This window comes from Anguilla rostrata, chromosome 2 (assembly GCF_018555375.3).
Source record: "Anguilla rostrata isolate EN2019 chromosome 2, ASM1855537v3, whole genome shotgun sequence".
In the NCBI taxonomy this organism is placed as follows: domain Eukaryota; kingdom Metazoa; phylum Chordata; class Actinopteri; order Anguilliformes; family Anguillidae; genus Anguilla; species Anguilla rostrata.
Window position 1 is genome coordinate 35,248,661 of NC_057934.1, and position 22,211 is coordinate 35,270,871.

Consider the following 22,211-nt stretch of genomic DNA (forward strand, 5'->3'; position numbering starts at 1 on the left):
ACTGTTGGCTGTCCTGTCATATCTGCTGTTGACAGGAAACACACTGTGCTGTTTCTGTCACTCTCCTCAGGACATGGAACAGAAGATGAAAATGCTAGAGAACCTACAGGATGACTTTGACTTCAACTACAAGACTCTGAAAAGCCAAGGAGGTAAGGTCATACTGTAGGCCATTCAAGACATCCTAATACTCCTACTGTATACCCTCATTATAAATTGCATAACTGTCTCATTGCTGTAATGAGATGAATGAGACTCTCTCAGCGACGGTTGGCCTCTATGCTTGCTGAGCGCATTTAGAGAGCAGATACTTGCATCCACAAAGTGAATCTGTTCCTATTATGCAGAGGTGCCGCAGGAACTGAACGGGAACAACCAGGCAGCCACCAGGCAGAAGATGGCCCAGCTAGAACAGATGCTCACTGCCCTGGACCAGCTCAGAAGGGTAGGTCATTCGCAAATACTACTAATTTCACATAAAGCTTTAGTGTACCTTTTTTCCTCAGATCTGTAAAAGAATGTATACTTGTATTTATATTTGTTATATATCATTTTCATTCTACTTCATTGTCCACCATTCCCTTTTTTTTGCAATGTTCTGCATAAAGCATCATTATTTAGGGAAGATTTGTACATCAGAAATGTCTTTTTATCAGCACCGCTTGTTTAAGTTCAAGCCCTTCCCATTGTGAACAAAGGAACACATAGGGTCCTGCTATCTTCTTTTGCTCCTTTGATACCTGCTGTTACTTTGCTTGCAAGACTCTGATCTTCCAGCATGTGCAGCTGAACTAATAGAAGTTCCCCCATCTGTAAAAATATGTGGAGTATGGAAACCCAGATGCAAACAGGCACTGACTGCGCTCTCTCGGCAGCAAATTGTGACAGAGATGGCGGGACTGCTGTCGGCCATGGAGTTTGTGCAGAAGAACCTGACTGAGGAGGAGCTGGCCGATTGGAAAAGGAGGCAGCAGATAGCCTGCATCGGAGGAACACCCAACACCTGCTTGGACCGTCTGGAGACCTGGTACTGTACGATCACCTTTCCCCTAAATCAGAATTCTCATTTTTGATGTAGCTAATAAGTCGCTCTGTGTAAACCAAGGCAGAATGTGATGTATGCACATTCACTCACAGGTGGAAAACTGTTGTTTCTTTATTATGTATGAACACAAGATTATTTGACACACAGGGTTTTTTTCAAATAACTGTTGTTTGTTCAGACATTTAAGAAACAGTGGCTTGCAAAAGCATTCAGACATTTTTTCACAATTTATTTCCTCAGTGCCTTATAAAATGACATTTTTAAAGAGGAACTAATATTTCTGATCTACTCCAGCTACTTCGCAATGTCACTTCACAGTACTGGCCTGCCAGTGTATGCATCAGATATAATGCTTTTGCATGGCAATTAAATTTTCGTCTCATCTCAGCATATACAATGAGCTCCATAATGTTTGGGACAAAGACATATATTTTCTCGATTTTACTCTACTCCACTATTTTAGACTTGTATGATAATTCACATATGGTTAAAGAGCAGATTCTCAGCTTTTATTTAAGGGTATTATACAGTTAGGTTCCACCATGTAGAAATTAGAGCACTTTGTATACATAAGGTTTGGGACATATTAATGTTACGCAGTTGAAATTTGTCATGTTTAGTACTTTGTTGCATATCCTTTGCATGCAATGACTGCTTTAAGTTTGTAACCCATAGACATCACCTGATGCTATGTTTCTTCTCTGGTGGTGCTCTGCCAGGCCTGCACAGCCAATTAGATGCCTCTGTACACTTCAGAATTCATTCTGCAGCTGCTATCAGCACTTACATCATCACAGAACACACATGAGGCAAAATCTGTGGCAGCCATACATGTTTCACCACCATGTTTCACAGATGAGGTGGGGTGCTTTGGACCTTGGGCAGTTCCCTTTGGCCTCCACACTTTGCTCTTGAAATCACTCTGATACAAGTCTCATCTGTCCACAAGAGCTTTTTCCAGAGCATATACGGTGCACATGTATGCATCGTATATTGTAAGAGTCATTGCAAGAATCATAGTTAATTACTGTTATATCCAGTGCACTTCATTATGACCCTGTTTCTAACAGCCAGATAGCAATAGCTTTGTTCGCCTGTGCTTTGGTTGGACTAAAGCCCTGACCTTGTCCCCTCCCAGGATAACATCCTTGGCAGAGTCCCAGCTGCAAATCCGGCAGCAGATAAAGAAGCTGGAGGAGCTGCAGCAGAAAGTGTCCTACAAGGGGGACCCCATCATCCAGCACCGGCCCGCCCTGGAGGAAAAGATCGTCGACATCTTCAGGAACCTCATGAAGAGGTGGGCGTCCCACTCGCCTCCCCATCCACATGCAGTGTATAACCACCCACCCATTACCAGATCGTTATCCACTTCCCTATTATGCTGAAACACTGTCAGTTCCAGTTCTTTGTTTTGGCCACTTGAATCTAGACGACACCGGGTTCCCGGAACTTCTGAGAATCTCTCGGGTTTGCACGTACATGCAGAGATGCTTGCAAATGATAAGTTCTCCCGGAAGTAAAAAATAGAAAAATGAACCTCAATCTGTTTCTGAAATCATGCTAGAAATGATATGTGTATGCGCACGTTTTTGGAAACAAGCCATCAACATTTTTCCCCACTCGTCCTTTCATGTGACTTGCATGGACATAACCCAATAAATTTTATTTTTATAAATCGCGTTTTACGCCAAGGTGTCCCAAAGTACTGAATATTTTAAAGAATACGAAGCCTGTACATGAAGATTTCTTGAAAGCACAATCAAAGACAAGTGCCTTTATTTGGCCATGGACAAACCAGCTATTGTGTCTTGCAAACTTGTCTTGCAAGCTTATAATGTCAACCTAATTGGGATGGCAGGTTTGCCACGCAGGGCCACATTTATCATACCTATACAGCACTGAGAGTTCGGCACTTTTCAAAGTTTCCTACAAAAATAACCACAATGACCACATACTCTCAGCCCTTTTTCTCATTAATTTCTGTTTCTTCTGACATCATGTCAACAGACAGAATTCACAAGCAACTTCACTAGAAGTGAAGAAAATAAAGCCCCAAACTTAGGGGATTTTGCATTTTTTCCTTCTTCTACTTTCTTCTCCTGCTGATTACATCATTACAAATGCTCCAGGCCCACAACGTATACATTTCCCCATTGGACATTTAGCTACGTCAGCCAAACATCGAATAGACTTGGCCCTGTGTTTTTTCATCTTACCGTCTGAAGACAATGCGGTCATTCAAACTTCAAACTACTGATGAATACTTATACTCCAGCCAGGATATGTTTATACTTGGTTGTAAAGTTTTACATTTTACAAAATGTACAGTACAAGTTCTTGTATATTTGCAACTTAAAATAAATAGTGATTGTAAAATAAATACTGTTCATACATTCATATATGCATACATGCCGATAAAAATGAAAAATATTGAGGCCTATTAAATTAATATTGAATCTTACAATCCAGACATAGGTTGCCATTTTTGTATGTGGAAAACATGTTTTTCTTCAGTTACCCATACAGTCCCCTCCAAAAGTATTGGAACAGCAAGGTCAATTCCTTTGTTTTTGCTATACACTGAAGACAATTGATTTTGAGGTCAAAAGATGTACATGAGATGACAGATCCGAATTTCAGCTTTTATTTCCTGGTATTTTTATCTAGATTTGATTTAGAACATATCACCTTTTGTATCAGACAACCCAATTTTTAGGTGAGCAAAAGTATTGGAACATGTGACTGACAGGTGTTTCTTGTTGCCCAGATGTGTCCTGTTAGATTGATTGGTTAAACAATAAATAGTTCTGAATGTCTACTCTTGGTTTTAGCCTTGGGTTTTGCCTGTGAAAACTGCATTTGTGTTATAAAAGATAAACTAACATGAAGACCAGAGAGCTGTCTTTGGGAGAAAAGCAAGCTTAGAAAAGAGGGGAAATCGATCAGAGCCATTGCACAAGCATTGGGGATAGCTTGTACGACAACCTGGAATGTCCTGAAAAAGAAAGAAACCGCTGGCGTACTGAGCAACAGATATCGAACAGGTCGACCAAGGAAAACAACAGCAGTTGATGACAGAAACATTGTGAAAGCTGTGAAGAAAAACCTCAAAACATCAGTCAGTGACATCACAAACAATCTCCACAGGACAGGGGTGAAGGTAGAAGAAGACTTAGAGAGCAGCAATATAGAGGCTATACCACAAGATGCAAACCACTCATCAGTAGCAAGAATCGGAAGACGAGATTACAATTTGCAAAGAAGTACAGAGATGAGCCACAAAAGTTCTGGAACAAAGTTTTATGGACTGATGAGACCAAGATTAACCTCTACCAAAGTGATGGAAAGGCCAATGTGTGGAGAAAGAAGGGATCTGCTCATGATCCAAAACATATAAGCTCATCTGTGAAGCACGGTGGAGGAAGTGTCATGGCTTGGGCTTGCATGGCTGCTTCTGGAGTGGGCTCACTAATCTTTATTGATGATGTAACTCATGATGGTAGCAGCAGGATGAATTCAGAAGTCTACAAAAACATTCTGTCTGCCAACTTACGGAGAAATGCGTCCAAACTAATTTGGAGGAACTTCATCATGCAGCAAGACAATGACCCAAAACACACTGCCAACACAACAAAGGATTTCATTAGGGAGAAAAAGTGGAAGGTTTTAGACTGGCCAAGTCAATCACCAGGCCTTAACCCAATTGAGCATGCATTTCACCTCCTGAAGAGGAGATTGAAGGGAAAAAACCCCCGAAACAAACAACAACTGAAAGAGGCTGCAGTAAAAGCCTGGAAAAGCATCACAAAAGAAGAATGCAACAGTTTGGTGATGTCAATGGGTCGCAGGCTTGATGCAGTTATTGCAAGCAAGAGATATGCTATCAAATATTAAGTGTTATTTGCTTTCATTTACTTAAATACTCTCTGTTCCAATACTTCTGCTCACCTAAAAATTGGGTGGTCTGATACCAAAGGTGCTATGTGCTAAGTAGTTTAACACATCTAGGTGTAAATACCAGGAAATAAAAGCTGAAATTCTGAACTCTTGTCTCATGTTCATCTTTTTATCTCAACCCCAAATGTATTCAGTGTATTGCAAAAACAAAGGAATTGGCCTTGCTGTTCCAATACTTTTGGAGCGGACTGTATACTGTATCTTGGATCGCAACTATTCTTTGCAGTAACCAAGCTTTTTGTGTTTATACATTGTTAAAAGGTGTTCATTGACCATACAGTACGTTTAGCGTGATGTGTATCAGTGTGTTACATGGCCCGTGTATTTGGCATTGCAGTGCCTTCGTGGTGGAGCGCCAGCCCTGTATGCCCATGCACCCAGACAGGCCTCTGGTCATCAAGACTGGCGTGCAGTTCACCAACAAAGTCAGGTGAGCAAGTCACACCACCGCAGGACATTTAACCTGTCTGGACCTTCATTGGTCAGACAGCAGAAGGCATTAGTGCGTGAATGGTTGCAGTTTTGTGGATTTTTTCTATAGGGTCATATATTGATTTTGTTCTGAACTGGATTCTTTGTTTCTCTTGTTTTCAGGTTACTAGTAAAATTTCCAGAACTGAATTACCAGCTGAAAATCAAAGTGTGCATTGACAAGTGAGTTTCAAATGTGTTTATTTTTAAGTCACTTTCAAAGGACCAGGAAGTTCTGTATGAAAGAGCTGAAAGCTTTCATTGCTCAGACTCATGTCCCCTTTGAGCATTATCTGAGCACAGTCTGTAAGAACTGACAGACTAAGGAACAGAAGCCTGTTTGTTCTGCCTTGAAATCATGAGCCTGTCAACTAATTGGACGTAATTGTTTTTGCAGAGAATCGGGGGATTCGCTGCGGGGGTAAGTGAGTTCCCTGTCCTGGATCCTGACTGAGGATTTGGTTTGGATGTGATAAATCCTGACAAAGGTGAAAGAAGGTTTTCTTGATTTTTTTAAATTCCTTTTTAATACCATTGATGTTCTAGGTCCCGCAAATTTAACATCCTGGGAACCAACACCAAGGTGATGAACATGGAGGAGTCTAACAATGGCAGTTTGTCTGCAGAGTTCAAACACTTGGTGAGTGCTAATAACAGGCCTCTGTGGTCAGTACTGCTGTTAGTGCTGTGGATGCCACAGCATTACTAACAGCAGGCCTCTGTGGTCAGTACTGCTGTTAGTATTGTTGATGCAACACTTGCTAAAAACAGGCCTCTGTGGTCAGTACTGTTGTAAGTGTTGATTCTACAGCTCTTCTAATAACAGGCCTCTGTGGTCAGTACTGCTGTAAGTGTTGTTGATGCTACAGCTCTGGTAATAATGGGCCTCTGTGGTCAGTACTGCTGTGGTTTCTGTGGTCAGTACTGTGGTAAGTGTTGTTGATGCTACAGCTCTGGTAATAATGGGCCTCTGTGGTCAGTACTGCTGTAAGTGTTGTTGTTGCTACAGTGCTGCTAATAACAGGTTTCTGTGGTCAGTACTGTGGTAAGTGTTGTTGATGCTACAGCTCTGGTAATAATGGGCCTCTGTGGTCAGTACTGCTGTAAGTGTTGATGCCACCGCTCTGCTAATAACAGGCCTCTGTGGTCAGTACTGCTGTTATTTTTGCTGATGGTCTATTTGTCCACTGCAGACCCTGAGGGAGCAGAGGTGTGGGAGTGGAGGCAGGACCAACAGTGACGTGAGTATTTACTGTAAAAATACAAGTTTACAAGTCCAGCGTGCAGGTTCTGTCATTAGTATCTTTAATGCAGTTTGTTCATATTGTGTTTAAAATATAAATATTGAGTCTTTGATTCTAGGGTAGTACAACTGCTATTGTACCCTTGGGCAAGGTACACAAATATGGAAAAATGTTAAAGAGTCACTTTGGAAAGGAGCGTCTGCTAAATCCCTGTGATGTTGTGCCAGTCTCTTTTAATTCTTACCGGCTGTCAGTCAAGAAGCCGGATTTGTGAATAATGTGAATTGGTGTGACCACTGGCTCTGACCCCTGACTCTCTCCCGATTCCTAGGCCTCGCTGATTGTGACAGAAGAGCTCCACCTCATCACCTTTGAGACAGAGGTCTACCACCAAGGCCTGAAGATCGACCTGGAGGTACGCCAGAGGCAGGCTCTACCAGTTTCTAAAAGTGGAACAGTTCACCGAGCACTTGAATACCTCTGTCAAAACACTCCAGATGATGAGTTTGTTTTCAACATAGCATTGAACGTGCTGTTACTCAATGCGCCACCTGAATAGCAATTACCCCAAGCGTATGCAGTCCCACATTCAGGCAACAGTGAGGGGATTTCACGGCCACATTCAAATTTGCATGCAGTTGAGTGTTATTAGAGAATTAGAGGCACACAGGTTGTTTTAAGAGGCCATTTTCTCATTATGGGTTCCTCCAGAGATGTCCTAATGCCACTCGAGGGTGTTCTTTTCTCTGATCAACTGCACTAATCCACATTAGTTTGTCCTCCTCACCTCTGGCATGTTCCTTCAGTGCCGTCGGGAATCAACTTCCCTCTGGCGTGGGAGGGATTAAATGAATTAAGAGGTGTGAAATTAAATGTGCTCGGCGAAACATTGCTCTTTTCCTTATCAACACAGCTGCATGGAAATCCAATCAATTATCGCACAAAGGAAAATGAGCCCATCAATTACACTCTTTGCTGATTCTTTATCACCATCAAATTCCTTAACTAAATATTGCTGTTATTTCTTATCATATAACAGCGATGTTTCTGAGGGCTAAGCTTTGGTCTTTTCTTTAAAGATATATTATTCCAGAGTTTGAGTCCCTACCATTACAAAATTTTCCTCATATATATTCTGTGGAGCACATGCTTTCTGCAAATTTAGAATGGCCAAATTTCGTCTCACCACCGCCATTAATTCTGGAGAGTGCAGACGAGACACGCATGTCCCCCCAGGCACGTGTAGCCTGCTGGCTCTTCTTTTTTTACGCTGTCGTTAACCAGCTGAGCTGCCCTTTAGGCTGGCACAGGTAGAATGAGTGCTGCTATCCAGAGGAGTTGTGTAATGAGCCAGGAATACCCTGCCACTTGAATCTCTCTCTCCCTCCTCGAGTGGCTCCATGGCCAATACACGCACAGCTTTGGGGTGCTGCCCACCAGGCAACAACACAGTCAGGATTCCCAATTGTGTGGAGTCCTTTAGCAGATCATGCCAGGCCCTCTCCCCCCCCCACCCATATTTGAAATATGGCTGCCATCTATTTGTGTTCTGTGTACATGTATTTTCTGTCACTGCATTGAGTGTCCTTGTTTGGAGATTGACAGCACAAGAGTAAGGATTGGCAGTGAATGTGTATTCCCTTCTCTAGGCACACTCCCTCCCTGTGGTTGTGATCTCCAACATTTGTCAGATGCCAAATGCCTGGGCCTCTATCCTGTGGTACAACATGCTCACCAACCATCCCAAGGTAACATACCGCCCCCTGGTGGCTATCTTCAAATAGTAATGTTGAATTTCCCTTCTAATGTGCTGTGTAATGTGGATAGTGAATCATAAAATGTTTGAATATGAATTACATCCGGTCATAATTTATCAGAACATGATGTTTTCTTCCATAGAGCAAAGGTGTTTCAATTAAAGGTGTTATATATTGTATAGCTGTTACAAGAAGTGCATAGTGGGTAATGTTAATGGTCTCTAACAGGTTTCTAGTGGAAATTTAATGAAATGGTTGGCGCTGAACATTTGGTGTTCAATTCTACCCCCCCCCCCCCCCTTCAATTAGAACATCAACTTTTTCACTAAGCCACCAGTGGCTACTTGGGACCAGGTGGCTGAGGTTCTGACCTGGCAGTTCTCCTCCACCACCAAGAGAGGCCTGACCCTGGAACAGCTGACTACTCTGGCCGAGAAGCTGCTGGGTGAGGAGGGATGGCGCCTCTGCGTTCACCCCACAATCTGCGACTGTGCTCCTACACTGTGACTGCGACTGTGCTCCTACACTGTGACTGCGGTTGTGCTCCTACACTGTGACTGCGACTGTGCTCCTACACTGACTGCGACTGTGCTCCTACACTGTGACTGCGACTGTGCTCTTATATTGTGACTGCGATTGTGCTCCTACACTGTGACTGCGGTTGTGCTCCTACACTGTGACTGCAACTGTGCTCTTATACTGTGACTGCGACTGTGCTCCTACACTGTGACTGCGGTTGTGCTCCTACACTATGACTGCAACTGTGCACTTATACTGTGACTGCGACTGTGCTCCTACACTGTGAACTGTGACTGTGCTCCTACACTCTCACTGTGACTGTGCTCTTATACTGTGACTGTGACTGTGCTCCTACACTGTGACTGCGGTTGTGCTCCTACACTATGACTGCAACTGTGCACTTATACTGTGACTGCGACTGTGCTCCTACACTGTGAACTGTGACTGTGCTCCTACACTCTCACTGTGACTGTGCTCCTACACTGTGACTGCGACTGTGCTCCTACGCTGTGACTGCGATTGTGCTCCTACACTCTCACTGTGACTGTGGTCCTACACTGTGAACTGTGACTGTGCTCCTACACTGTGACTGCGACTGCGCTCTTATACTGTGACTGCGACTGTGCTCCTACACTGCGACTGTGCTCGTGCACTGTTGACTGTGCTCGTGCACTGTTGACTGTGCTCCTACGCTGTGACTGCGATTGTGCTCCTACACTCTCACTGTGACTGTGGTCCTACACTGTGAACTGTGACTGTGCTCCTACACTGTGACTGCGACTGTGCTCCTACACTGTGACTGTGCTCCAATACTGTGACTGCGATTGTGCTCGTGCACTGTGACTGTGCTCCTACACTGTGACTGCGACTGTGCTCCTACACTGTGACTGCGACTGTGCTCCTACACTCTCTCTGTGACTGTGCTCCTACACTGTGAACTGTGAGTGTGCTCCTACACTGTGACTGCGACTGTACTCTTACACTGTGACTGCGACTGTGCAGCTACACTGTGACTGTGCTCCCACACTGTGACTGCGACTCTGCTCTTACACTGTGAACTGTGACTGTGCTGCTACACTGTGACTGCAGCTGTGTTCTTATACTGTAACTGCCACTCTCCCTTGTTCACTTATAGAGTGGAGCCACAAATTGCATGTCACCTATTTGTGGCTCCACTCTCACTGTACAACACAAAGACTCATTTTTTAATTCCCTGTTGCTAACATCTCCACAGGTCCATGTGTGAACTACTCTGGATGCCAAATCACTTGGGCCAAGTTCTGCAAAGTATGTGTTTGTAACGATCATAGCAATCTGCATTATTATTCTGGACTTCATATTTCCTCTAGATGTTAACATACTGTGCGATTTCTCTTATCGCCAATCCAGGAAAACATGGCTGGAAAAGGCTTCTCTTTCTGGGTGTGGCTAGACAACATCATTGACCTGGTGAAGAAGTATATCCTGGCACTCTGGAACGAAGGGTGAGTAGTTGGCAAATACTAGCACTAGATCAAAAAGAGGTCTGCCTGAATCAGAATTTTGCATTTTAACAAACAAATGCAGGTCATGTGGCCCACAGCACAGCTTAAGTGTCTAACGGGTCAAAGGTGAGTCAAAGCTTTGACCTTGCACTGGCCATTCAGGAATTTTTTCACGTTCATGTTATGGCACTGTCGTAGTGCATGGGCGGGGCACGTGGTCTGGTATTCAATGCAGATCATGCAAGTGCTGGGTACAGTGTCTCTTTCACTCACTAGCAACCCAAGCTGGTCCATCAAGTGCCTGCAGTTCCATCTGTTGAGCTGCAAGTGTAGTATCTTCCTCTGACTCTGTGTCTGTGTGAACCCATCTTGCGAATTGGTATGTGATAAGATGTGATTTCGCATGGTTTGGAGGAGAGCATAGGCTTGTCTGTGCTCTCCCAAATTGGCAGAAGAGGTTGCAACAATGAGCTCTGATATATATAGTTTGGAATTCTAAAATGGGGAGATTGTGTCTGTTTAAATCAGGTTGCATTTTTTTAGCATTAAAATCAAGTAGGCTGTCCAATTCAGTGACCTTGAAATGTTGATATATAATTTAATATTTGTTTCCGTCTACTACTGCAGTGATACTGCAGCATAAAAATGCTCTTTTTTCCTTAGTTATCTTCATATGAACAAACCAGAAAGTACTGTGTGTAGCTTCATCTACTGAAAGAAAATATTTTTGCAGCTAATAGATGCCAACTACCGCAGCTGGAAAAATGTACCATGTGTAACAAATTAGCTGTCCATATACAGGAAATAAAATTAATTCAATCTCTTCTTCTGGTCATTAATAAATTATCTTCTTGGCAGGAGTAAAATAAACCAATTTAAAAAACCATGCAAGTTGCCACAATGGAATCCAGATACTAATCACTCCAAAATAACGAACTAACTGCATTTGCGATTGCGTCGGCTTTCTGTGCCATTAAATAGGGCCCGTAATGTACAGTAAAAGCAATTTCAATTGAAAATGAAAGGAGTAATTCCTTGAATTCTGAGAATGATCGTTTATGATCTAAAGGTTGTGTGCTGTAGATGCGAGGGGGTTAATGCATTTAGATTATACGACTTTACTTTCAGCATCATCAAGAAATGCTTTAAGTATTTCCCGACTTAGGATATTGCTCGCCAATCTTATTTGTGCATGCATTAGCCTGGAGCGTCTCAAATGTCTTACTCTCCGACAGGCATTTTTTGCTCGCTTTTAAAAAATAGACTCATCCCATTATAGGCGACAGTGTCTACGACCCCCAGTATCCCCTCAAAATGGTTTCCGCTCCTCACAATCGCCTTGCTTGATGAGTTATTCCTTCCGGCAGTTTATACGCTGCCAGAGTAGGAATCCATTAGAAGTCTCACAGACAACATCACACAGCTTCCACAAAATTGAAAGTTTTTTTGTGCGCACGCGATAAGTAAAAGAAATGGCGAAGCGTACAACTACATTTACATTAACCAATTAGCTAGCATTGACTATTAGGCTACATTTTGGCAGGTTTATGCTTGCATATTTTGGCTCCTCTATAACCAGCTTCAACGTGCTTTGGTTGCCTCATAAGAATCCAGCTGTTAAAATTGCCCAAAGAACATGTGGGCCATGAACACGAGTCATTGTGTATACATGGCATATGCAAATTTCATGTGCGTAATTGTGAATTTGTGAATCTACTGCTCGTAATTTGCTAATTGTATTACGGTCTGTGTGAAACTCTGTGTAAGAAGTGGAAGCCAGTTGGGGAAATAGAGATTTATTGTGCTCTGGAGGCTGTCTGAGAGGCGGAATGACGTGGTGTGTTAATGTGTGTCGGGCAGGTACATCACGGGCTTCATCAGTAAGGAGAGGGAAAGGGCCATCCTCAGCACCAAGCCGCCCGGGACCTTCCTGCTGCGCTTCAGCGAGAGCAGCAAGGAGGGGGGCATCACCTTCACCTGGGTGGAGAAGGACATCAGCGGTGAGAGCAGCCGAGGCCCACGAGGGCCGCTCGCGGTTGTTTTCCCCCAAAGCAGCGGCCATTAGAACGGGAATGTTCTCGCTGAAGAAGGGCTGGTGGCTTGTGTACCTTGCGGGGGAAAGCCCGTTCGTGATGATACTCTAAAAGAATTAAGTAGCGTGTACTTCTTTTCACGAATTGAATTTTAGTTGAAGCCCTGCTTGGGCATGGTTCTGTGAATCCAGGTATTTTCAAATCTAGCGCACATACAGTAGGTTTGCATCTGTCACAGCGTTGGTTTTGGTAACTTCTTTCCAACCACACCCACCTCATGCCTTTCTTTCTTTTACTCCTTGTTTTTCCTCACACTTTATCTCCTTTCCAACATCTCTCCATCTCTTCCCTTTCTCCCATTCTCCTCTCCCTATTCACTCTTCTTCCTCTCCTTCTTTCACACCTATCCTCCTCTCTGTCGTGTCTCCTCTTCTCCTTCCCTCCATCACTCTTCGTCTCCCCGCTCTCTCCAGGTAAGACCCAGATCCAGTCGGTGGAGCCCTACACCAAACAGCAACTCAGCAGCATGTCATTCGCTGAGATTATCATGGGTTACAAGATCATGGATGCCACCAACATCCTGGTCTCGCCTCTGGGCTGCCTCTTCCCGGATATCCCCAAGGAAGAGGCCTTTGGGAAGTACTGCCGAAGCGAAGCCATCGAGCCTGACTTCACTGACCTAGGTAGTTGTTGATTTTCCTCCCTGCCAGAGGTGGTTACTCAAGGAGAGGCAGTCTGTTCATTTTATCTGCAAAGTATCAGCAAATACAGTTACACCCTCAATGCTCTACAGTACATCAGCCACATGTTAATGTTAATTGTAATTCTTCATTTTGATGACGCTTTCAAGGTGACAATTAGTCTTATTGTGTTTAGTAGGTACTGCACCATACTTGAAGACAAGGTTCATCTGCGTTACGTCGTAAGTATTTTTGTACAATTTTATTTTCAGCTATTTTATGTAGTGAAACATATTCCTCTGTACAAATTGTTCTGTACAAGCCTGGGAATTAGACACAGATTACAGTATCTAGTATTTTTTAATCACTGCCATGGTCTTCAACACATTACTGTTATAAGCTCCTGTTTTTTCACATGGGAGATGAGGGAAAACCTCTGGCTATTTAGCTGCATCTTGCATATGTTGCTTAAGTCAGGTTATATAAAAATAACACCTGTTTCAGTTTGGGGCTGAGGGCTTTTTGGGCAACATATAAGCGAAGTTAAGCCATGCCTGTTCCTGAAGATGAAAATTCCAAAAAGTCCAAAATAAATGTCTCCATTTTTCACGCCTGTAAACAAATAAACAAATTGCACCTAGTTTGAATTTCACCTCTGTGCAGTCATTAGCCTCTGCCGATAAAGGTGACGGGTAATGACGGGGCTACCCATTTCACAGGAGAGTAGAAAGAGAGAACTGCTAAAATGAGGAAGTGCATGTGTGTGGAGTCCTGCGGAGTGAGAAACTGGCCTTTCTCCTTAGGTTTCCCCCCTTGTTCTCGGACTTGCCGGAGCTGCTGGTGAATGGATTTCCAGGGTAGGACAGTGCAGGGCTGGGGCATGGAGAGTGGCGTGCTTGCCTGTCGGTGGGGTGGCGGACAATGGTTCTGAAACACACCATTGTTGTTCCTTTAATATTTCATTGGTTTAACGTTGGTTAATGATTTCAGAGACAGATGTAGTACAGTAGTCGGCAAAATAGGGGACATTCAAAGGATCCTTTTGATAAATAATATATTTATAGATTTCATTTCACACTTTATTCATGTGTTTATTCAATGTTAATTACTACTGTAGTATATTATACTTAGAAAAATAGTTTCTGTAATGTTTAAGTTGGAGCCCATACGCACTAAACTGACATATAGTTTAAACCCTTAGAATGTCATCTCCATCCAGTCTGATTTCAGACTATCCATTGTACTCAAGCTTGTTTTCATACCCAGTTTATAACAGTGTGTACTGGTGATTGTAGTGGTACCACTGTTCAGCATCTGGAAACCACCATTTTAAAACATGTGCTGTGTTCCATAGAACAACTGCTGGTGGAATTGCAACACTCCTAAGCTGTCTTGTTCTGTTGTCCTTGTGAATGATAACAGACATAGCAACTGGAGTATGTGATAAACAGTATACAGTGTAACGTGTAAGAGTGCAACAACTTATAGGAACATCTCTGGGGACAATACAGGCAGATAAACATGAGGCGCAGTCTTACGAAATTTGGAAAACCCAGAACTTGTAAAATAGAGACAACACTGGTGAACTGGAAAGGGAAGTGACTGCATTCTCAAATGTCATGCTGAGCCATGACTGCTTTGCATTTTGCATGTTTCAGTTTGGTTCTTTATGCATAAGCTATGATAAAATTGTTCAGCTGTACTTCGGGGCATAGGCAAGCTTTGTGGCTTAATACAAGTTTAAAGGTTAGTCATCTGGACTTTTTCCATACAGAGACCCCTGCTTTTTGTCACCAAATTTAGCCCTTAACCACTGTTCCTGTGCTTTTCTAGTCCATTAACTTGAGTCTTATTATTAAAGAGGATCCGTGGTTAAAATCAATGGTTGGACCAGAAACCTTTGTGTGGAGTAAGGGTTGGGTGGTCAGATATCAGACCAAGAGAGTGACTGACCGAAAGCTATGCAGAGCGTGCTAAATGGCCCAGTGTTTGCAAGCTGTATAGGAAGAGCAAGTGCTGTGTTTTTTCTGGCAGACATGGAGTGACTTTATACATAGCTATACAGATTGTGTATATGTCAACATTTGAAACAAACGGGATTTGCGCCAGTTTTCCTTCAGATCTCCCGTGGACACTAGGGAAGCACAGTTTCAGGCGTGAAAGAGAGGGGTCGTACTTCTTTGTGCTTTATTTACATTTTTCATGTATTATCTGTGACGTCTTCCTTTTGATTTGGATGATCAGCAGTCTGGATTTTTGCATGCAATTTATTTTCAGCAAGCCTACAGGAAAGACCCAAAACTTTGTTATCTTACAGAAGACAAAGCATGATATCAACATACTAGTTTGGATATCACTGAAAATGCCATATCTCTGGGCATCGCATTGCCTTTTTTTGGCAGTACAGTGTTTTGCAGAAGCAAAGGTTTGTGTTGAAGTTGATCACGTTGTTGTGAAAGCAGGTCTTGCCATAAATGGTGAGTGCCCGTATGTCTCATGGCTGCTCTCTGCCTTTTCCAGCACCAACTCTGGCAACACCAGCGACCCGTTCCCCCTGGAGTCTCACATACTGGACTCTCTGTTTAACAATGACAGGGCAGACGCCAGCCCCGGCCAGTTGGGTAAGACTGCTCTTTTCTAACCCTGATTAGAAAAGTTTAAACACAAAATGTGGGCAAGAGCAAGGTCCAGGGCAAGGTTTATGCGCAGCACGTGTTTAGTTAAAAGTGTATAGTTCAAAGTACTTCTATGCTCAATTGCTTTATTTTCAAAGTCTAAAATTATTGCGGTGGCATAGTCGGTTGTCAAATATAGATTCTTTTTACATTTTGTTGTGCAATATTATACATAGCACTCTTAAGAATTCCTAACAAAATTTGTAACAAAAAGACTGCTTGGCCAGTCTGATTGGTGTGTTCCCAAAAGCTTCCCAGCATTGCATAACTTTTTTTTTCTTTTTTTCCTTTAAGGACAACTGAAATAATTTTGTTTGCTCTTCACCTGCAGTCATTTCCATGAATGAATTGTACTCCTAGGTTGTTAAGTGTCCTCTTGAGGACTGGCAACCTTTTCATTTGATGACAACACAGTTATTCAAAGGGGTTTATCAGGAGTTCTTGTGTGACCAGATGCTCTTTGTGTAGTGGTGCGCCCTGTGGCCCAGAATTATAATTCTGAATATGCCCCTGTGGGCTGTGATGCGTGGTCCCACGGGCAAGCGCGCAATTGGCCGTCGCATCACCAGGGAGCCGCCCCTGGTCAGTCTGCATCAGCGGTGTGAGACCCGTGGTCCTGCGGCCTTTGGGCCACGCAGCTCAGTTGGCAGACTGCTGGGCGACAAGAGGTGGCAGCGTGCGACAAACGTGCCAAAGGGAGGGCAGGCTTGTCTGCCTCTTCCTGTGTAAGAAACTGCCAACTTCATTCTATAAAAGTGTCCATTTCAGTTCAAAGGCCCTAATCTTTACAGAAAGGGGCACCCAGCAGATGTTTGTTCCTTCCACGACTGACTTTATATCTCATTCCCTGTGTGCCTTTGGGTTTTTCTCTTCTCAGAATCCCTCACTTCGAAAATGGACTACAGTTCATCCGACATGGCGTCACCCAACTGAAGAGTCTTGGGCCCAGGAGGGAAAGACCAGCATATGTATCCCTCTGCCCTTCACATCATACTTTGCGGTGTCGTCTGAGATGGTACTTTTCATCCCACCACTCACCAGATCCCAAACGGAAGCCCGGGGACAATGGAAGACCACCGCTACATCAAAGGAACCGCCGCGTTAACTTCTCTGACAAATACTGACAGTCTGGAACCTGATCACTTATTGTTGACAGTGGCTAATTTCTCTGATCACACGCTGTATTTACCCGCTGTCCTTAACGCTCGAGTCAGTGAAAAGAAAACCTATCAAAGAATCAAGCATAGTCTCATCAAGGAAATGTGTTGGCCTTCGTTCCATTGAATGTTTTGTCTCTGCTGTGTTTGTTCTGTGGTATTTTACTTTATTCTGTGTCTTTCTTTTCCCAGGCACTTTGTTTATAATGGTGTAATGTTTGCCACTGAATACAACATGCAGTCATGTATAGATTCAGTAAATGAGGGATCTTTGCTTTTCATGGTCATGGGTGTTCTCACCGTGAAGCCATGACGAGTGGTCAGCTTAGTCCGGTTTGTGATGGTTGAGTAACTGATTTGCAAGCATAATGTTTACACAAATACCAGCTGAAAATAATGAAGTGGAAATATAATTTTTGCTTACTGCAGTAGATTGATCGTGTATATATATATATATGTATATATATATATATATATATATATATAATAGTCCAATGTAGTATATTCTTTTTTTAATGATTGAATAATTGAACGAACATTGTGACTGCGATGTGTTCCACAGTAAAAACTTTGCTTTGCTACGGGTCATTTACACTCGTACATTGGTGATTTAAAGTGTAAGTCCATGTGTGTCTATTGATTGTGTTCCTGTTTAAAAATGGTTCTAAAAGTAGAGCAAGTCATAGAAAGTCTGTTTCTAGTTAATTATCATTCTGTATTGCAAGATATTAAAAGTGATGCCTACAGTGAAATTCTATCACGGTAATGTAGCTTATGTTATTGCTTTTAAAAATAGATCACACATATTTTCTGACTGACCAAGTGATCATTTGATCTATGACAAATGGGATTGTATTGGTGACTATGTTACCTGCTGTTTAATCTTCTCTGATCATTCAGTTCAAGTTTCTGATGGATCCCTGGACTTCATCCATTAAATCTCTGTTGAAGCTTGCATAAGGAGTACTGGCAAAACTGGCACACAGATGCTTTTGTTAATTATCAAGCCAGACACGACCTAGAGTCACAACATGCTTACCCCAGGCTTGTGGTAAACCATGCACATGATGAGACCTCAAAGTAAGCTAATGTAATGAGGGGTACTATTATGTGTGTGGTTATCAGGGACTAGTTTTTTTTCCTCAAACTTGCCATAGGAAGTCTGAGTCCAGGCATTCACTTCCAAGTCTTGTATTTCTTTACTGGGGAGGGCTATGTTTTACGCTTTTTCTGTAAATGGAATTTAGATTTTGAGTTTTTCTGTAAATTATGCTCAAACTAATGGCTTATTAATTTTTATAAAATGTATGACACATCTTAAATGTTCTGGTCTGCTCTGAACTGGTGGGTACACGGTTTTAATGAGTAAGAATAAATGGATGTGTTAAAATGACTTGGTTGGGATTCATTAATGAAGTGTGACAATTCTGTAAATTCTGTAAGTGTACAAGCTTTGTTTGATGTTGCTAATCCATATATGGTACAGTATGTTTATTTTGTTAATATTGATGGTAGTGCACCAGTTCATCACTTGGTTGAATCCTCCTAAAATGAAAGTGTAGCTATCTTGCATTTACGGATATTTAAACTGCAAAGGTCATTCCATGACTCTCCATATATAGTGACGGAAATACTTCTTTAAGCTAACTTTATTGGCCTTGGCTCAGATCATGTGTGTTCACCCAGTGTGGATGTCACGGTAGACTTGATTTAATCATTTGCATTAAGAAGAATATTGTATTCGCTCCAGGGTGGTCAGCAAAGTTAAAAGGTCAGATCTGGGTACCCAAACTTGGAGACTTGCCAGGGAACTGTTAAAGTAATAGGTTCTTATGGTTACTTTTATGTCCTCCTCTGGATAAGGAAAATGACTTAAACATGGTCTTGAAGTGGCATGTTGTCTCATGAAGCTTATGTTTGACTGAAAAAACCACTGCAGATATGTTGTGTTGACAAGCAGTCAGAAAATTGAAGTAATGTTTTTATTTTGCATCTAAAATCCCACCAATTTGATTCATTTGAAGTTGCTATTAAAATTAACAGCAGTAAGGTTTGTCAAAGGAAGGTTTGTATGTTTTGTGTAATAATGTTGTAAATTCTGCTTTGAGGGAAATGAAGAAGGAAAAAGTTCACTTTTGATGAATGTGAGCAGCCATATCACAGCCCTACTAGTAACTGTCCTTGCATGCTTTGCATGCTCACAAACAAATAAGCTGTGCATGGTGAAGATGAGCTGCCTAATGTACTGCCATTAGTTTTCCAAGGCCTCAGACTTGGACATGCAAAGTTTCAGTGTGCTATCCATCCCTAGCTGTGTGTATCAGCTTTCATTAAATTGACATCCACGTTCTGCAGAGAACAGGTAATCTTTCCAACAGCTTAAAAGCCAGTCTCCACCACTTTACATTACTCATGAGAAATTATCGTTTGCACCATCATGATGTAGTCATTGTTCTGAGCTTAATAACAGTTATTTTTATGTGCCTGTGCTCCTCATGTGAAGTCAATGGGAGATTTGCATGCTTGAAGTGATTCACCTTTAAGACTTGCTTGTGTGTAGAAAGGTCAGCAGGGACAGAGGCAGCCCGAATCACCTTGGCAACCACACACACTTTGCCTCTCTACCATTTCTCCCTAGTGGAGTTGTTTTGTTCTTTCTGGCTGCCTCAAGCTCTCTGATTTGATTGGTCCATTAAATTTAGTTGTTGGCTTTCTGTTCCTCTCCTACTGCCTCATTATGTCTTCTCAGAGACAGCTAAATCCATTCCCATTTTTTCCACATGATAACAGTAGGTATGGAAATATATGTACACATAGATCAACATTTACATGTTCAAAGGTTTTCTGCAATAGTTGTGCAGTTGTTTTGTTTAAGTTTGTTTCCACGTGAATCCGACTGAGTTGTGTTGGATCACTATGTGAGCAAAGCTTCTCTGTAATTATCCTAAATTGCAACAGAATTCCACTACCTCTGTAGCACCTGAGATCGGATTCTCCGATCCTGGTCTTGAAGAACTGCAGGAACTGATCCTTTTTGTTTTCATCTTAAGGTTAACAACCAGGTGAGTTAACAGTTTGATCATCTGCTTTAGTTGATAAATTAAATATGTGTGAGTGACAATAAAAATCAGAAAGCCCTGCAGCCTTCCAGTACTAGGGTTGGGATGTCCTTATCTAAGATACTTGACCATAAAGCCTACCTGTATTACTTTATGACTGAGTATAGCCGAGATCCCTGCTTTCCAAACGTGTCAGTTTGCCAGTTGACCATCAGGTGTCGCCATTTTCTATTTTGAAACAGTTGTTTCATTAAACATGATGTATTTACTTCATGTGTTTGAGCAAATGCCCTTTTTACTGTAGCTTTCGTCGTGCTGCTGGATATTTAGGCTACTGAAGTAATTTAGGTCAGGGAGCATATTAAAGAGTTGTATGGGCTTATCTTTTGGTTATAAGCATGCAAGTATCCAGTTTTTTAATGACAGGACGACTCTGCTAGCCTTTTAATTAACATCACATCTACTGATATGGAGAAAATGTGGCAGATCTGAGGTTTGAGTTATTAGAGGGGAAAGGCTGAGTATATTCCACTATACATACGTATTAAGTTATCTTAGGCTCATGGAACGACTAACACACATTTTGCATTTCAAAAGCAGTGATGGAAAGTCCAGGGGTCAGAAAGTATTATTAATTACATTTATGTAGCACTTTTCCAAATGCTCGAAGTGCTTTACAGTGAAGGGGAACTCACCTCACCCACCACCAATGTGTAGCACCCACCTGGGTGATGCACGGCAGCCAATTTGCACCAGAACGCTCACCACACAGTAAATTATTACACAAAGTAAAAGTCCTGCCATATGTTTCTTCCATCCATGAACTCAGCCAGTTGATTTCACTAATTAGTTATACCTCCTGGCTGAAGACCTGTACCTAATTAGCAAATCCAGGTGATTGGAACAAAATACTGGGGAGGATTTTTACTTTCTGAACTTGGATTTTCCACCTTTTGTCAAATGGGAGAAAAAACAATCTTAACATTCTGTAGCTTCCCCTCATCATTCATTCATTCAGCTTTTTTATTTTAGACTCATCTAAAAAGGTCTATAGCAGGAAAAAAGAAAAAGAAAACAAACAATGACAGGCAGGTTACAAGAAATGACAAGGCTTCATTTACATGTAAATTCACTTTAAGTTTCTGCATACAGCCTTTCGTATAAGTACACCACTGGTGAGCAGTATACAGGGGCACACAGAAAGCTCTCAACAATGAGGTGTTGACATTAACTGTCCACATAATTACGTGAAATTTACATATCAGCATGTTAGCCTGTTCATATAATCAGCGATAATGTCTATAGATACTGTATCTCTTTCATCTGTTAAATTGTCTGTGATACAATTAGCCTACCAAGGTATTTTAATCAGTATTTCCTGAATTTCCCTTAAGTGCTATTTTTGGCATTATACTGTATTTGATGTCAAAATCTTCACTGCACTGGGAACATAATAACTGTTAGAAATAAGCACTATAACATCACAAAACAACAAAATCGTCTGCATACATGAGCTGGTTATGAAGATAACAGATGGACGTTATAGAATTTAGTCCTCTATATTATTTTCCTTCAGGGCAAAAATACCATGTTTTCTTTTATAACCAAATTGATTGTCAGTGGTAAGAATGTACAATTCAAGCCTGTCCAGCAAGATATCTCTCCAATATTTTAGAAAGAATGCTGGCTAGGGCAATATCGGTCTATAATTTCCCAATCTATTTATTTTACCAGCCTTGTCTTTAAGGACAGGCACAAGTGATACGGATATAAGAATCTGGTAGGATATCGTGAACTAGAAAACCAATAATACAAAAAACAAGAAGTGGAAGAAGTTTTGACTAGCATGATTTAGATGTCCTGTAGTAATTTGATCCATTCCACATACCTTGTTGTGTTCAAGCCTCATTTCTAGTTAGGCTATAACAGGCCTATTGTTAGATAGTCAAACAAATTTATAAGGAGCAACATCTACCCTAGGCTATGACAGTGACAGTTCACTGGAAAAATAAGTCGTTTTTGGACATCCCTGCTTTTCCTCCCACAAATAGCAGGTCACAGAATTGCAGTGTGGTCGGAAAAAGTAACGCAGGACAAACGCCAAAGCCTGGGAGAAATACTGTAGAAAGC

General features: G+C 42.0%; 1 protein-coding gene across 9 annotated transcripts in view; it reads left to right on the top strand.

The window, feature by feature from the left end:
• Positions 1–18,415, top strand: part of stat3 (signal transducer and activator of transcription 3 (acute-phase response factor)) — a 29,344-nt gene extending 10,929 nt beyond the window's left edge. For 2 of the 9 annotated variants that reach the window (XM_064321810.1, XM_064321819.1), the window contains 20 exons: positions 71–152; positions 348–445; positions 876–1,027; positions 2,184–2,342; positions 5,340–5,432; positions 5,597–5,656; positions 5,871–5,894; positions 6,020–6,113; positions 6,667–6,714; positions 7,049–7,132; positions 8,367–8,465; positions 8,784–8,919; positions 10,228–10,280; positions 10,383–10,477; positions 12,338–12,477; positions 12,984–13,196; positions 13,387–13,432; positions 13,994–14,047; positions 15,711–15,811; positions 16,743–18,415. In XM_064321810.1, the coding sequence (XP_064177880.1) occupies positions 71–152; positions 348–445; positions 876–1,027; positions 2,184–2,342; positions 5,340–5,432; positions 5,597–5,656; positions 5,871–5,894; positions 6,020–6,113; positions 6,667–6,714; positions 7,049–7,132; positions 8,367–8,465; positions 8,784–8,919; positions 10,228–10,280; positions 10,383–10,477; positions 12,338–12,477; positions 12,984–13,196; positions 13,387–13,432; positions 13,994–14,047; positions 15,711–15,811; positions 16,743–16,798 (1,887 nt within the window). In that variant the 3' untranslated portion in view covers positions 16,799–18,415. The remainder of the gene's footprint in view (positions 1–70; positions 153–347; positions 446–875; positions 1,028–2,183; positions 2,343–5,339; positions 5,433–5,596; positions 5,657–5,870; positions 5,895–6,019; positions 6,114–6,666; positions 6,715–7,048; positions 7,133–8,366; positions 8,466–8,783; positions 8,920–10,227; positions 10,281–10,382; positions 10,478–12,337; positions 12,478–12,983; positions 13,197–13,386; positions 13,433–13,993; positions 14,048–15,710; positions 15,812–16,742) is intronic. The other 7 variants (XM_064321811.1, XM_064321812.1, XM_064321813.1 and 4 more) reach the window with 7 other exon arrangements.
• The last annotated feature ends 3,796 nt before the right edge of the window (positions 18,416–22,211 follow it).